The sequence below is a fragment of the Passer domesticus genome, chromosome 15, assembly GCF_036417665.1.
Source record: "Passer domesticus isolate bPasDom1 chromosome 15, bPasDom1.hap1, whole genome shotgun sequence".
Classification (NCBI taxonomy): domain Eukaryota; kingdom Metazoa; phylum Chordata; class Aves; order Passeriformes; family Passeridae; genus Passer; species Passer domesticus.
This window is the reverse complement of record NC_087488.1, coordinates 7,879,509-7,896,442: the sequence shown is the minus strand read 5'-3', so window position 1 is coordinate 7,896,442 and position 16,934 is coordinate 7,879,509. Positions and strand designations below refer to the sequence as shown.

The 16,934-nt window shown below is 35.1% G+C and overlaps 1 protein-coding gene across 5 annotated transcripts in view; it reads left to right on the top strand.

Annotated features, from left to right (window-relative positions):
• Positions 1-16,934, top strand: part of SNX29 (sorting nexin 29) — a 103,271-nt gene that overhangs the window by 55,195 nt on the left and 31,142 nt on the right. For 3 of the 5 annotated variants that reach the window (XM_064389973.1, XM_064389975.1, XM_064389974.1), the window contains exons 19-20: positions 2,028-2,168; positions 16,732-16,871. In XM_064389973.1, the coding sequence (XP_064246043.1) occupies positions 2,028-2,168; positions 16,732-16,871 (281 nt within the window). Of the gene's footprint in view, positions 1-2,027; positions 2,169-6,226; positions 6,984-14,479; positions 14,714-16,731; positions 16,872-16,934 lie in introns of those variants that run through there. The other 2 variants (XM_064389976.1, XM_064389977.1) reach the window with 2 other exon arrangements.

Genomic DNA, 16,934 nt, shown 5'->3' with positions numbered 1-16,934 from the left:
ATTACAGTGTACAGGGTTCATTAGTTAGTTAACTATGGGTTACAGCTTAGCAGGTAATGTTAAACAGCATGATTCACCAAATCACATGTGCAAAGATAAATGCTATAAATGCTTGGTTAAATTAGGATTTCTATATTAAATAACTTAGTTAAAAATAATTTAACTTTTTTTTTTTTTTTTTTTTGGTCATCCCTGCCCCCCCCCACAGGGAAATTGAAACATGAATCTTGGGAATGTATACAGAATTCCAAACAATATACTGGTTGAAGTGAGAATAGGCAGGGAGAGGGCTTAGAGCTGGGTGAATAAAGATTTTAATACAGTTTTTACTGCATTAAATAAATTTGATTATAAATATGCAAAATAGTTGCATTTAATATATTCCTTCATTTGTCTTCAAAGATGTACTCAATTGTTAAAACAGATGGTGATGTAGGTGTTTAATTATCCTGGCTTTGTTTTCAAAGTGAAAAAGAAATCTGAATACTTCTTGAATACTGAATACTATTGTGGTTCCATCATTACAGTATCTGAATTCTTGTTACCAAAACTTGTTGAATTTTTGTTTACATATGCATTTGTAATTCACAATACTCTGAATCTTTTAAATTTAGATGTGCTAATTTTGGAATTATAGCATTCCTTTTTGGAATTACAGTCTTCCTGTAGAAAATGTATTAGTGTTTTCTACACTGAAATATTCTAATTTGACAAAATTTGCATGGTATCTGCATAATATATTGTATTTTGTTGTGAAGAAGCCTCCTGTAAATTTGAGAAACTGGGTGTCTGAAGAGAGAACTTCAGAAAGACAAAAGCATGGGCAGCGTTTGTGCAAGAGGACATTCGCTTAACCTCTGAAATACCACCAGTATTTTTTCCTTAGAAAAATTGAATTTTTTCTCTGAAGGACTTGGAATATCTCAGAGAGAAGGACCATACTTCAGTCACCAGGAAAAAAACCACAGTTCAGTGTTGAAATTGGCCACATAAAAATCCAAATTTTATTTTTATCTTGTTTCTACAAAAATACAGTTGTTACTGCCCACTCTGTGTGATGGTGGTTGGGTGTTGCTTTTTTACATAAGTGTTCTGATATTTGCCTTACAGTTTACTACTAAATTACTGGGGGATTTTGGAGCTGCAAGGCAGTGTCATCAGTACTTTCCAGCTTGATTCCTGATGTAAAATATTGAGATTATTAGCACACACACATTAATGAATAAACTACAGATGCCATTGAAGGAGCAGAGGGAAAGGTCACTCTGGATCTGAAGTTCTGATCATTGGTTTAGAATTTCTGACTTGTGCTGTTTCAGCATTCTTTTAAACTGTGTTATTCCTTAGGAAAGAGTGAAATCTCAGTTTTCTGTAAGTATATTTCACTTCTGCATGATATTTTCCTACAGAAAGTGAATATTTAGCATGTAATTGGTAATAGGCTCATGAAATAATGAGCAGCAAACAAAAACAGAATCACAAAAACTACAGCTGTGTTAAATTATACTTAATGTCCTATACAAGCAGAAAGAATGAACTGTGTTTATTTTCCAAACAATAAAATTTCTAGTTTAGTTTTCAGTGTAATTTTGTTAGGAAGTAAATTAAGTTTCATACTTTGGATAAAATTAGGTTTTGCAATTCTGATGCTACAAAGCTAATTTACAAAGTTGAAAAACTGTGTTGAGGACATAGAAATCAATTTCATAGTGGTATTAAATTATTTTTTCCTTTGGTCACTGGGTAGTAGAATATGCTGGAAACCATGGTAACAAGAAGTGCTGCCATGGTTGCCCCAGAGTCATGTTAAAATGAGCAAGCTGTGTTTGTCTTGATTAAAATAAGAGAAAAAGGAGGAAAAAAGGGAGAAGGGAGAGAATGAGGTTAATGACGTGTACAACAATAACAGGTCCTGGAGCTTGTGGTGCCTCACATGAAGGTGCTGAGCCAGGAGGCTTTGAGGAGTGAAGGACACACACCAGCCCTGCTTGTCTCTACATTATTCCCTTCCCGTCTGTGTTTTGCAGGTTTATATCAGGATAAAGGATGATGAGTGGAATGTCTATCGAAGGTATGCGGAGTTCAGAAGCTTGCATCAGAAATTACAGAATAAGTACCAGCAAGTGAGGACTTTTAACTTCCCACCAAAAAAGGCCATTGGAAACAAGGTACTTAAACTCACAGTATCAGTAAAAGTTGGGGGAAAACCTCTCTTATCCATACACAAAAAATGAGGTGACTCAAATATTTTCACACCTGCTAGTAGCTGCTGTTTTTATAGATGTTCCCCCTACCAGCTGGAGATTCACTGATGTAGATAATGCTTTGGTTTTTCCACTTACTGAGAAGTTTTATTGAATGAAATATTGGTAACATACACAAATGCAAAAACCCTCAAAAACTCTTCTGGACAGCCCTGTACCTAAAATGAAGCCTCTTCTTCATTTCTCTCAAAAAAAATGCCAGCAATTAACACTGGTGAGTAATTCATAAAGTCTTTCTGTAAATTTCAAAAAGTATCAACTAAATTCCTTGAATTCCTGCACTCCTCACCAACACTTTTTAAGTTCTTTAAACCAGCTTTTCAAAGACATTTAGGTACTTAATTCCTGTTATCTGTGTCTTTGTGCTTAGCCCTGCCATTTCAAAATGGGAATTTGTGTTTTCTTATCTTATAGAGATTTTGAAATGAAACAGTGACTATTGTAGTATGTATGTAGTAAATATGTAGTACCATGTAATTAAAATTATTAATCATCAAAACTTTAAACTGATCATGAGCATAACTACACTTTGCAGTGTACACTACAAGTCCAGTAAGGATTGAGAAGTAATTGAAGTAATTTTCCTTTGCGACATAGGAATTACCTAAAATTTTTATTTAGCGATCGTAGGTAAAAGCTCCAGTATATCTCCAGATTTAAATTGTGTTTATGACTGAAACATCTTTACTAAACTGCTGGGTTCTTAAACTAGAGTTTTTAAGGTTAATCAAATCTTTTAGCTTTTACATAGGACTTTCTCTTTTTACTATTTTTTGCCTTTGTATCACTGAGTTCTTGTATTAAATACTTTAGAAGCTGCAACCATAGTGATCCATGTAGTTATCAAAAGACATCTGACATAATGACTGCAAAACTCAGATCTTCATGGCACTGTGTTTGGTTTAAGACCACAGTAATACATATATTATTCAAATTTCACAATTGTCCTTTGTCTGTGTTAGAAAAATGGTCTTTGCTAATTTCTATGAAGTAAAAAAAAAATTAAAAAGAAATAGAAAAAAGTTAAAAATTCCTTACTGGCATTCAGATGTCAGTGAATGGATTATGAATGTTTAAAGATGGTAACTTTGACTTGCAATGATTTCCCAGGTATTTTGTGAAAATGAGTAGGTAAGTTTGGCACATGTGAAATGGCAGTGATGCACATAATCTGGGATGGATGGTGGTGACACAGATATATATGAAATTTATCAATAAAATCCATATGTCTCTTTGCTTGGCATAAGGTCCAGTTAATGTGGTTCATTGCCTGCTGACTGAGGAAATGGAAGTACTTATGAGAGCTTTCCTGCTTTTTTTTCATCTATTAGAAGATCATGCATTTTTCATTAAATTTTTAGTGGACGGTTTTGTAATGGAAACCAGGCATTTTATTCTTTGTTACATAACTAATTCTCCTTTTTTTGAAGTGATGGAGTATCAGCCACTTCAGTAAATTACAAAAGCCGCCTTTTAAGCTTTTTTGGATACTCTTTCATCTTTAATTACTTTAAATACTAATTGAGTTACAACTTCAGTTGCACAATTGATGCATACAAAATTATCAGTTGAGCAACTCATTAAAAAATTTGCATTGCTTATTCTTACGGTGCTTTAGCTTTGAGCCAAAATTCTACCTTAATCTTGTATAAACCCACAACCACTTATCAGATCTCAGAAAAAGAGTTTTTTCTTTACAGGAAGAAGTGGGTGCCATCCCTTGCACTCCTGCAAGTCTCTTGTGATGAGACATGGGGCAGTGCTGTGGTTGTGACCTGGCAAGTCACAGAGTGACATTTTCACCTCAGCTGTGCAAGGCTCAGTTTGTCACACTGGAGTTTTTTTGCACAGCACATTGTGCAGGCAGATTTTTGTCCTTTTAGTGGGGCTATTTTCTGTGTGCCACAGAATATATTTCCCTTTGGATTTTGTACCATTTGGAAAATAACTGTGCTGTGTGACTGACTGAGATGGGTTAAAGGCTCTGAGATGGCCCTGCTTTCCATGGCCAACTGAAGGTTTAAAAGGAAGGTTGAAAAATTTACTATGAAATTAATTAATTCATGTGAGAATGTCTGTCTTGGAATTCTGCAGAACTTTCAGTTTAGGATGAGGATTTGTGCAGGATGTTACACAAGGAAATGTTTGGTAAGAAACATTAGAAGAGATATTGCCAGTGCTACTTTTTCAATATTGCTTTTTAAATGTAGTGGCTACCAAAGCATGTTTACCTTTAAATATGCAGTTAGATTTCAATAGATATTTTTTCTCTCTGATGTTGCTTTTGCTGGTTTTGATAGAATTGGAGCTGCCTTCCCATTTCTAGATTAATCAATATAGTCTTAAATCAATGGCTAAAGAGGAGGTTCAGTAGCTGAATTCTGCTAACAAAAGTATCTCTTACATTAATCTATGGTTTTCATATCTTTTGTAACTTCTCAGTGTTATTAGATGCCCAAATAACATATTGGTAAAAACCAGTCCTCCATGTGTAAATGGCAACAAATGATCATTTTGCAGTTTTTAGAAAATGATATTGATGCTTTTATATCCTTCAGCTCAATAATACCTGGATAAGTTTATTCACTGATCCCTTCAATGCACTCTGTACTGTGGGGTTAATGAAGGTGATGTGCTTATTGTAAATGTCAGAGGCATCCAAAGTCTTGCTGTAATTGAAACCAGCACTGAACTTTGTGTTCAGTTACATCCCCAGATTTAGGAACCTCCAGGACCACAAGAGGACACCATATTCTGCAGAATGACCTGGAATCACTCCTGCAGACTGACAAAATACTGTCCAGTGCTTTGCTATGCAAAATATTGGAGCTCAGAGGAGAGAACTTAATTAGAAGAGAGTAATGTAGAATAAAATACAGAGAAGTATTAATTTTCATGCATATTTTCCCTGTTTACTGCAGTAGAAGTCAGGGAGGTCAGATTCAAATTAAAAATTTGTGGAGTTTGACATTGGGAAAATGCAGAAAGAAAGAATTTCAGCTGAATGAGTATTTAACAAAGTTGGAAAATCAAATATTATATATCTTCATCAAGAAACAGTGGAATTTGAAAATATTTAACAATCATAACTCATTATTAATAATAATATAAATCTTGATCATTATGTTTGTAATATATTTTTGCCTTTCATTAGTTTTCCTTCAGTTGGCACAATTTATCTTAAAAGTTCATGTTCACGGTATTTCAATAAATTATGTATGTAATATTAAAAACTAGCTTTAATGCTTGAGGAAACCTAAATTTCATGACAGAAAACCAATTAGTTGAAAAATAGCTGAAAAGAGGAAAGAGTACTGCTTTGGACAAGTAACCTTTTTGCAATTACAAAGAAGAGTGTGTATTTGCCTTTCAGCTTGGTAACCTCATTTTCAGCATATTAGTTTAACATTTGAATTTAGTTTGAACTAAAGTTTGAACTAAAATAAAGCAGAGAAGAGAATAATTTGTTTTATAAATGTTGCTTTGAATCAAGTTAGATATTTACTGAAGGAAAATAATAATGCTTGCAAAAGTCTATGTATTAATTTTCGTATATACTAATCCCCATGCTGTGTACCTTCTACTAAAGATTTTTCAGTGCTGGTAGCAAATACTTGTCAAAGTCTTTATGAGTATCCTGACAAGAATAAGAGTTCTTTTTTCAATTCATCAATGCCTTGTTTGAGTAAAACAAGAAATATATTTGTTCCCTTGTGTTGTGTGTGTAAAAGAAATGTCATATACTCAGCATATATTTTAATTCTTTTTTTTAACATGCAGACAAATTTCAACTGTATTGTAAGCATTTGAACTGTTCAGTTTTGTAAGTTTAAAGCATGTTCCCCATGTATCAGCCTGGTTTGTGATTTGCTCAGTATCTTCTGTGAAGCTGTGTATACCAAGATTTGTAATTTCAAATGGATTTTCCTTGCATGAGATAGATTTTTTTTTTTTCCTTTTAGCAAGTCTTCAGCTACTTTGGATCTTTTGATCTCATCTGTCCATTCTCTGTGTTTGTCCCTGCTGCCGTCCTGTGAGGAGTGCCCAGGACAGCCTGGGTTCCATGGGGAGCACTGCAGTGTGCCACTTTCTGGGAAGCTCGTGAGGAGGAGCTCGATGCAGTCAGCACTTGATTGGAAAGGGCTCCCTGTGTACAGGGATACAGGGAACCCTTTTTGCATGCAGATATAATTTAATCTTTTTCATTTAAGATAACATTTAGCTTACATTTGGCTTCTGAACCTTTGCTGGTGTTGTGTTGGTGTCTCTCAAAATAATGATTAAATATTAATACATGCATATTTGCTGGACTGACTAGTCTAATTTTTTTAATATTGCAGCAGCCTTAAAATCCCAGTTGCTGCTTCTACATTGGGCAGATTATAATAATTAAGTAAAGATATAATTAAGAATTCTCTTGCAAGAGTGTTGTCCCAGTAGAGGACATATCAAAATAGAAATGGTTCTTTAGTTCCACTGAAGACCTGAATTCACTGATTGTCTAAGTGAGGAGAAATTGAATCAGGTAGCTTTGCCCTGAGTGCTGACTTGACTGCATGATATCCTCTGCTTTCCTTTAAAATACTGGATACCCCATATGGAAGGGATACACAGCACTTAGCTGAGATCAGAAGAGTGACTTTGCTGTGACTTCTCAGTTGCATTGGGGGAACAATACAGAACTCTAAAATAAATGTTTCAAATGCTGGTTCAATAAAATGAATGTGTACTTTTCACCTATCTGTGGCTAACCTAAATTGTAGATTAATTCCTATATGTCCCTATTTAAAAAAGTTAAAAAATATCATGTGCATGTATTTAAAAAGATTCTGTTTGTATACACGAGCATGCATATGACAACATCAGACCCCATTTGGGATCTATATGAAGTTGCTTCTGGAACGTATGTTGTGATTCTGCAAGTTCTGCTCCCAGGAGCTCTGTCTTTCTCATTTATGTCAGTGGAAACTTGCTTTTGCTCACAGAGTGCAGATGGAATTCTTTTCTTTTGTTCCCAACAGCAAAGCCTGCCTTTTATCAGTGTTTGGTCTGTTTGCCTGTTGCTGAAGATAGTGAAGAGTTTAAGATAGGCTGCAGGATAACTATTTTATGATTAAAAAGCAGAGAAGATAGAGATTTTATTGCAAGTAAAAGAAAACAACAGAACTTCCTCTTGTGCTTATAATGGTTATTGGTTTTTAAGGAAGTTTGTCAGGTAGAGTTGTCTGGCTCTCTGTGTGTGTGTATATATATATGAAGAAATACATAAATATGAAGTTGTTGTACTTCATGTTTGTATATTAGTATAAATATGAAGTTTTTATACTTCATATTATATTTATTCATATATATATACACACACACACACAGAGCCAGAGTTGTCTGGCTCTGTGTGTGTGTGTGTGTGTGTGTATATATATATATATATACACATGAAGAAATATATAAATATGAAGTTCATATATATATTTATGAAGAAATGTGAAGCCATTCAAATTAGTTTGAGTGTTAGCACTTTTGCTGTTGAGGGTTTCACATGGTGTCATTGCAGTGTAACCCCTGTCATGCATTTCCCTCCTGTGGAAGCTGATTGCCACTTTTGGTGAGCAGGACCTGTCTATTCACAGACAGTACCCCCTTAGAGCTGCTTTTGGACCAGATGATGGAGGAACTAAAGTCCCTTTGGAAAGGGAATCAGCATGATAAGAACAAGGTTTTTTAAGAAACACACACACCCCTCCCACATAAAATATGTATTTGAAAATAGGAAGTATAACAATTCCTGTTTAACAAGTACATAGACAATAACAGAAGACATAAGGAATGTTTGAAAGAGGATGGTGCAGGAAGAGTTTTAGAGGAGAAGTAATTTGATTTTAGATTTGGCTGTTTTTCTGTCCAAATTCAGCAAAACAATTCAGGGCATCCTAAAATTTAAGTATGTGTTTGGCTTGCACTGGAATCAGAAGTACAGATATATGTGCTTTTATCCTCTGTGTGATTTAGGAGCTCTCAGAAAATATCTTTCATCAGATTCGTTTGTCAAAGACAGACTGGCAGGGGGAGCTGAGAAGAAAGCAAAGCTTGTTGTTAATGCATGTGGGACAGGGGACTAAATAATGTTTCTTGGTACTAAGCTTTGATATCCAATGTCTTCAAGTAGAATTGGTAGAAAATTATGACTCTCTGATGTTTCAGAATTGGGGTACATTTATTAAAGGAGAAAAGCTTTGAAAATATAAATCCTCAAGTTATATGTTAAAAAATTGAAGTTAAATATTGCTTTCACTAATGCTACTTTGGTATGATGTAATATAGAAGCTTAAATTCTGTATTATTCTTGACTTTCAAAGTAAGTAGATTTTAATTTTCAACCCTCTTAGTGGGCTTAACTAGTGTATTGACTTATTATTTTCATACAGTCTTTTGCCTTGTGGGTTATAGGAAAAACTGTAGCTAATATATATTTGACAGATATGCTTGTGCTATAGTGTGGGTAAAAGGAAAATAAATGGACCCATCTGTATTGTGTTCAAACCAGGAAAGGAACTCAAATCAATCTTATATATGGTTGTATGTGATAATTCTACAATATAATGCAGTTTTTGTGCCATTCTAAAGCCACAAAAGAAACTTTGTCCTGTAAGTTCTCTGTGTTACTTTGTAGCTGAAAAGTTCAATTCTCAAAGAAGCTTTAAAATAGCAATTGGGACTAAATGAATACAATCTGGTTTTCAAATATGTAACTTAATTGTGGTACCATAGAAATAGAAATAAAAATAATGTGACTCCTGGCATAGTCATTAAGATTTCTAGTCACAGCCTGACTGTTTCCTAGCACTGTCACCTGCACACTAAGGGGGAATACAGAATATTTCAGATTTTGAATCCAGATCCTCTGGGTTTTCTACTGCATAAGACTGCAGTTGATATTTTATGTATACAGCACTTAGAAAAGAGCATTCAGTTCTTCTTCATTTCCATTTTTTTGTCATATCAGTATCCAAGAAGAAGAGAAATAAGTCAGCAGGAAATGGTTGGCTTTTATATGACAAATACTTTATAGTAAATGCTTTGCATTGTGTGGCATGAAATGTCTGGGTTACCTGAAACTCGGCATGAAGGTTAAATCGAGCGAGTGCAGAGCAGCACATTTCATTTTCAGGGCTTTAATTTAAAAGGTAAACAGTTCTCCAGCTCGTGCTTCTCCATCTCCATCAGAATGTCTCACTGAATTAATCTGTTCATTTGGTGCTCAAGGGCACCATTTCAATGAAATAGTGAATTGAGTCATTTTCTTTTCAAGTTACAAAAATTTCCTGCTAATTGCTGTTGAAGTTTAGGAAGAGAAATACAGACTATTTAGGGTCTACAAAACAAAACTTTGCCTGTCGAGAGATGTTTTTATTCTTGATGTCTTGTAATGCTATAATCAAGAGAAGCAATTTATTCTAACAAATTATTGAATATAGAGCCCATAGAAACAGTTCAGATGGTGTTGCTTTGCATCATGACATTATGGGGAAAAAAAGGAAAGTAATTTACATGCTGCTTGGACAACTGCTAGATAAAAATATGGCAGTTTTATAACAACTCATGCGTCATTTAGATATTCTAGTAGCCTCCTGGTATAAAATGAAAATATAAAAATAAATTTTCTATATTTATTTCTTATTGTGGTAGTGATGCTAAATTACCAAGTTACTTGGATTAATAAACTTCCTTTCAGAGAAATCTTAACAGGGACACCTAATTACAAAAATAAAAGCAATACTTTCTTTTTTTGAATTTGAAATTTTACCCACATTTTTCCCTTTCTTTACATATCAAAGTGCTTGATTTCACCTCCCTTCTCCTTCTCAAAATGTATTGTTTTATAAATATTGGCAAATTTTGATCTTAGTTGCAATACAGCTTTTTGGGTAGTTGCTAGTACTAAAGATATTTATTGTTAATTTTTTTTTTAAAAGAAAACAAAATATTAACTATGTCAGATCATGTGAAATGCTGAAGGCACTTCCTGCATGAAAAATTTGGTTTTTTTCATTGTATCATGAAAAATATCTGTGCTTGAGGGCACAATAAATTATGGGCACTTAATATCAATATTCCTCATTAATTCAACTTATATTTTAGAAAACAGAATCATCACATCAGAATGTATCTGAATGAAACTTTTGTTAAAGAAGAATTTTACATGAGAGTTAAGTTTTTGTTTCATTATTTATTTTTTAATCAATTTATTGATTTTTTTATCACTGTAAGCTTACTGTATATAGAAGCTTGTGCATTGTAAGCAGTGCATGTACCATGTTTCTGAAGGGTTTTGAGGTGGGTTATTTTGCTGTTATTTTAAATTCAGCGTCTGTCTTTATTGGTCTTCAGGGCATTTTCAACCAGATTAAAGAATGAAATTAGGAAAGAAAACTGCAGTGTTGGAGAGAAGCACTGAACTGAGACACATTTTAACTAATATTGTTGATAGTTATTACTGTAATATAGGCTAGTGAAAAAATGGATCTCAATTTCATGAACTGTTGTGTTGTAGTTTGCAGAATCTCCTAAATAAAATTATAGGGTAGACTGCTAATAATTTATCTGAGGAGAACACAGAAATAGTGTTTCCCTATTCAATAGCTGAGCAAGAGATGAGCCCTAGGGGTCTTGCTGCAGTTTTTTTATTGATGCATTTTAATTAACAGTTGATTCCTGACCAGTTGACAAATTAACACATGGTTGGCATATGTCTTTAAATAACAAAATATTTAGATGACACTGGATTTTATTAGCATAACATTACCAAGTTCTTTTTCTAACAGTGGCATTAACCACAACACTAAAAAGAGATCAGTTTTAGATTTATTCTCAAGCTTTCTTTTTTCTGCTGGCATATTTACTGATTAAAATGCTGCTTTGAATAAATTGGTGCTTGACTGAGGGCATTGCAGGACTGTAGCTCACACTCAGCATGTCTGCTACTGGCTGGGTTTGCAGCAATGCCTTTTTCAAACTACTTTATCTAAAAGCACTTTTCTGGTACCATTGAAATGAACCCAGAGCTGGAGATGGAAATGCATCAGCTATTTTAGTAGAGAAACACAGAGTAATAATTACAATTATGTACTAAATCTCTGTTTAAAGGAAAATAGATTTCTTTTCAAAACTGACAGTTCCTTGATTTCTTCTTTGTATCTCATCCTCTTAAATTGCTGTTTGTTCCACTGAACAGTAAATGGACAAAAAAATCTCACACTGGGATGGGGAAAATGACAATTTCATGTATTGTATCTCCTTGTTATGTTGTATAATGCTGGCCTGGTTCTGCCATACAGAATCTGGCAATACAAGTAAGATGGAAATTTTAACTTTATGTATTTTCAACAATTTTGAGATGATTTTCAGTGTAATATTGTGGCATCTGGTATATTCAGTATTGGAAACTGTACCTTCCTGAAAGTTTTATGATGCAATAGTCACTTAAGCACAGATGTACTGAAGTTATATTTTACTGTGACCTGGGCAAAGGTGTCAGTCTGTAAAGTGAATATTTGCTATATAACTTTTAATTACAAACTAGTGAGAATGACTCAGCAATTGAATATTTAATTAGCTCCCATCTCAGCTTCTGATTGCCAGCTTCATTTTGAGGTTGGCATTTGGTGCCTCGTAAATAGATAAAAAACTGATATGATAATTTTGCTAAGACTGATTGGCCAAGACAGCAGAAAAGATGTGGCTGCATTAGAATAACCTGAGTTTATTTCTGCATTTGGAGGTTCAACTTTGAATAGCACTACTGTCAGCTCAATTTAGGGTGGGATGCATTGTGTGGTATCAGAGGCTGATTAAAGTCCTAAAGCCGTATTTCTTTTTATTTTGTATTTTCTTTTATCTTAATTGAGTTGGATCTAGCCCTCAGCTGTTTTGTTGTTTGGTTTTGTTGTTAAAAGGTTGTTACCTTTTCCCATGTGCTACCAGCAGGAGGTTGGTTAAATGCTAAGTTAGGGTTAGAACCTCAGGAGCAGTGAGTTTGATGTTGATTGCAGCAGGACCAAGCCCAGAATCTAAAAGTGTTTTATCTGTCCCTATATCATGGCAGGTAACCATGGCAATCATAGCATTTCCAAAAGCTCCTGGAAGATATTTGAAACATCTTAAGTGAGCTGTCCCATTAATAATGAAGAATATCAATGTTTCACCATCTGTTCCATACTAGCAGTGTGTATAAAAGACCAGCAGTTGTGTGAAACAATTTAAACTGCAAGTGGGAATGAACTTGGCTTGTAATGAAAAACTGCAAAAGAACATGACATAAAATATGGTACATCAAGACTCTGCTTCTTGGTTTTACACCTTAACATCATCTTCTAATATATGTTGAGAGTCTCTAACTTTTCCGTGATCTATTACAATTTTTAGAGATTTGTAATTTGATACTAGCATTTTGCCATGAGCAGAAGAAATGTGGCAAATTATTAGTCAAAAAGAATCTCATACAGCATTTTGGGAGACATGAATTTCAGATTAAAAATATTTTACCAGATGTGTTTTGATGCTTCTGTAATCTGAAGGAGTTTTTTGCTTGTTAACTGAAATTTTGTGATCTCTTAATCAAAACTGTGCTCTTGAACTGTGGGGTAATAAATTACTTTCACTGTAGTTAGTGCAGAAACAGTAGCAGCTTTATTTTTTAGAAAATATGTCTAAAAAACTTCAGTAAAAAAGTGGGTCTTTATTTAAGTACTGTTACATTATGTGTATGTAGAAACGATGAAATCTAACCTTAAATAATGTGAAAATGCAAAGGTTTCATGCAAATATATTGATAATTTTAACAACATTACTTTGTTGTCAAAGTACATTGACATCAAGTGTACGTAAATGTGTATATTGAACCTTAGGGGAAGATCTTTGCTGTTTTCTGTGTGGGTACACATACAAATATAGGCTTGTATCAACTCATACAATCACCAAAGACATGTACTAAAAGTAGGAGGTGGGTGTCACTGATACAAACCCACAGCAAAAAATTTCCCTGTATTTTTTGCTTGTAAATAAAAGTAGGTGTTTGTTTACGAGTTGGAATGCAAAGTACTACCTAGATTTCTTGCTGTGGATAATTGGGCCCAATGAAAAGAAGGTTATAGGTACTTTTTTATAATTTAAGACTGAAAAAATTGGCCAGGCTTTGAGCCAGTTGTGTTTTTCTGTTACCAGTTGTTCTGTTTACTATATTGTGACAAAAACTCTTTATTACAGCAACAGCTTGGCAGTAACAACTCTGTGCTAAAATCATTGCTCTGAGTAGCCAACCTGCTGTTGCAAAATGCACGTTTCAAGATTAAGTGCAGACCTGGAGCTGAATCATTTTGACCTTGGTTTACATTGCTTCTGGTGAGGACAACGAGCCTTAGTACATGGTACAGAATTTCATGGTAGATTGCTTGGTGTTTGTTTTACAGATCAAATTCATGTCAGAGTAAAATAACATTTTTAACTGTTTTCAGGCTGGGTTTTTATTTCTGGGATGTTCTGCCTTTTTCTTGGACAAATGGCAGAAAAATAGCCATATAATAAGCACTAATTTGTTCAGCTGTAAACAGCAAAAAGTGCCTTCCCTCAGTATGTTCTGGCAGTCTTAATTAGAAAAGTCCTTTATGCCATTATTTCCTGTAGTCAAGGAGACTCTTTAGAGTAATATAAGGGGTAGAAACTACCTACATTCAGCATTTGGCACCTGTGTCTATAACAGAAATCCTTCCTGTGAAAGAAGATGTTTTTAGTTAAATACATTTGCAGTACAGAAGTCATACTAAAGGAATGCAGCTTCTGCTTAAGAGAAAATTTAACATAATTGAAATTATTTCAGAATTGAAAACACTGTTGTTGGAGATTTGTGACCAAAAAAACTTCAGAACTGAAAAAGTTGCTGAAGGTGGTATTTAACAATGGAGGTTTCCTTGTGAAAACATACCTGACAGAAGCAATGGAAGTGGAGTGAACAAGTGCAGTGAGGGTGAGGCAGCTCTTGGGAGGGCTCTGAGCTGCCCCTGCCCTGGGAGTGGCTCATGGAGCAAAGCAGGGTTGTCCTCCCCCATGGCACAGCCTGGCAGCACCTGGGGCTGAAAGGGGCTCAGGTGCCAAACATCCCCTCTGCTCATGTGGTTAAAGCTTCCAGAAACAAAGCTCTTCCACAACCTTTTTCTTTTTCCCAGGCATCTCCCATGAGTCCATCTTGTCTTCATCTCCACGCAGCAGAGAAATGTCCCTCCAGTGGGATGGTGTGCTGCTTTAAATCCTCAGAGAGGAGAGAGGGGAACATAAGGCTGCTCCTTGAGCCTCACCAAAGAATCCAGTGGGAACAAAAATCTTAGTGAAAAGAAAAAAAAAGTAACATAAGTGCTAATTGTTTAATTAGCATTGAAGAGCACATTTATTTATTATTATAGTTCCATTTTATGGTAATATTGTGTGTCGTCACGAGTTAAAATGTTTGCTTTAATGTTCCCAATAGCTTGTATAGGCTTCAGTTCCACTCATTTGTCCTCCTGCAGCAGGGGAGGAGCAAGCTCTGCTCTGCTCTGTCCCAGCTCTGCTCTGCTCTGTCCCAGCTCTGCTCCTCTCTGTCCCAGCAGCAGCTGCTCTCAGCTCTGGGAACTGGGCAGGTGACCCTGCACAGGGGCTTGGGGGGGCTTCCAACACCACAGCTTTGTTGGTGTAATAAAGGAGGAGTTTCAAATCACTTGCAACACAACTGGTGTGTATGCTGCTGAAAAAATATGTGACTGGTAAAAATGAAATAGCAACGTATATAACATATAGGGGCTTTTTTATTTTCACTTAGATCTCCACTGAATTAATTTATTTGATTAATAAATACATTAATCAATTTTTCATAACATTACTGGATTGAATGAATTGTATTAATGTAGAACTGGATTGTTAAAACAGGACTGGACATCTGTGTAAGTTCATATGTAGAAAGCAAAAATAAAATGAATCTGTATATATTTTGGAATTTTGCAAATTTAATTAAACAACGTAAGCACTGCTTAAGTTTTTGAAGTCTGTAAGTATGGATATCTTCAGCAATTTCTTACATCTTACTGTATTATGTCCCTACAATTACGTCAGATTTGTTATTCCTAAAAATATGCTTGTTCCTTGTAACTTCTAATGGGAGGGAAGAACAGAACAAAATGTCACTGAAGGTTCTAGGAATGCTACAGCAAATTCCTGCTGAACTTGAAGGAGGATCCCTGCTTTGATGGTGTTGTTCTGTTCTATCTAGGGAAGCAATAACCTTCAGATTTGCATCCCCTGCATGGCAGCATGGGCTGAACCTTTTCCATACAATGAATTTATTCAGTGTTGTCAAATGTATTTATGGTGTTTTGTTGGCGGGTTGATTTTTTCCCCCCCCCAAGAAACAAGAATTAATTTCAATGCCTTTTCTTACAGACATAAATAATACAGGTTGGATAGACACATCTCTTAGATATTGGTTGTTTTTGAGAGCTGTAGCTGTCTAATAATAGGTTTGGCTTTGTGCCTAAAGAACATACTGTGACATTTAAACCAGGTGAGCTGTGCCAGCCCGCCCGAGACAGAACGCTCTGGCTGAGCATAAAGCATCCAGCACCTGATGTCACTGTAAACCTGTCAGAGCTCCCTGGTCCTGGGAAATGTGTCACCTTTGGATTATAGTCCATGTAATTGTCATCCCTCACAGGGAAAGGGTTTAAAAACATGGAAGTTATGGGATGCCTGGCATCTTGCTGGTTGTGATAAACTTTTAACTTCTAGGTCCATCAGCAGAATGTGGAGTTTATAGAACTAGTCTATTTATTTGGGCCAACGTAGTATAAAATTCTGGATCTAAAATGCTACAGAAACTGCAGGAAAACATTTTAATGAGAGTTGTGATGTAATATTGAAAAAAATCTACTATATGAAGACATCATGACAAAATAATTATTTAATAACATAAAAGTGAGGGACAAATACTTGTCCATTCTGGAGTTTGTGTACCCAACATCTGAAAAGTATGAACTGGGGAGACATTGTGGGAGTAAGTCAGCATTTCCTCCTGCAAAGAGTGGTAATCCTGGATCTCAATAAAGTTGCATAAATTGTAATGCCACAGCCTCTGTGCGGCTGTTCTGCTCTGCCTCTCTGAGATTGCAGTGGTTTATGGTCCAGAGAAGACAGATTCTGCCAGGGAGAGGATCTGACATCCTGTCAGTGGATGCTCTTGTGAAACAGGTCTTATTAGGATTCATGGTTTTCCTTTATCTTTAAGGACAGAGTCAAGGGGTTTTTGCATATTGCCAACATATTTATATAGCCATAATAACAGAGATCATCAAAAGATCGATTTTGATGCTTACCAGGACTGTTTAGTTACATGATGAAGTTGAGAAACATGTTCTTTGTGCCATTTATATTTTTTCCTCTCTATTTTTAGGATGCAAAGTTTGTGGAAGAGCGACGCAAGCAGCTACAAAATTACCTAAGGAATGTAATGAACAAAATTATTCAAACTGTGCCAGAATTCACAGCCAATCCCAAAAAAGAGACACTTATTCAGCTGATGCCCTTTTTTCTGTAAGTATCTGTCAAGTACTCAAGAAAATATTAAGGTTTTTTTCATCACAGATTATTTAAAAT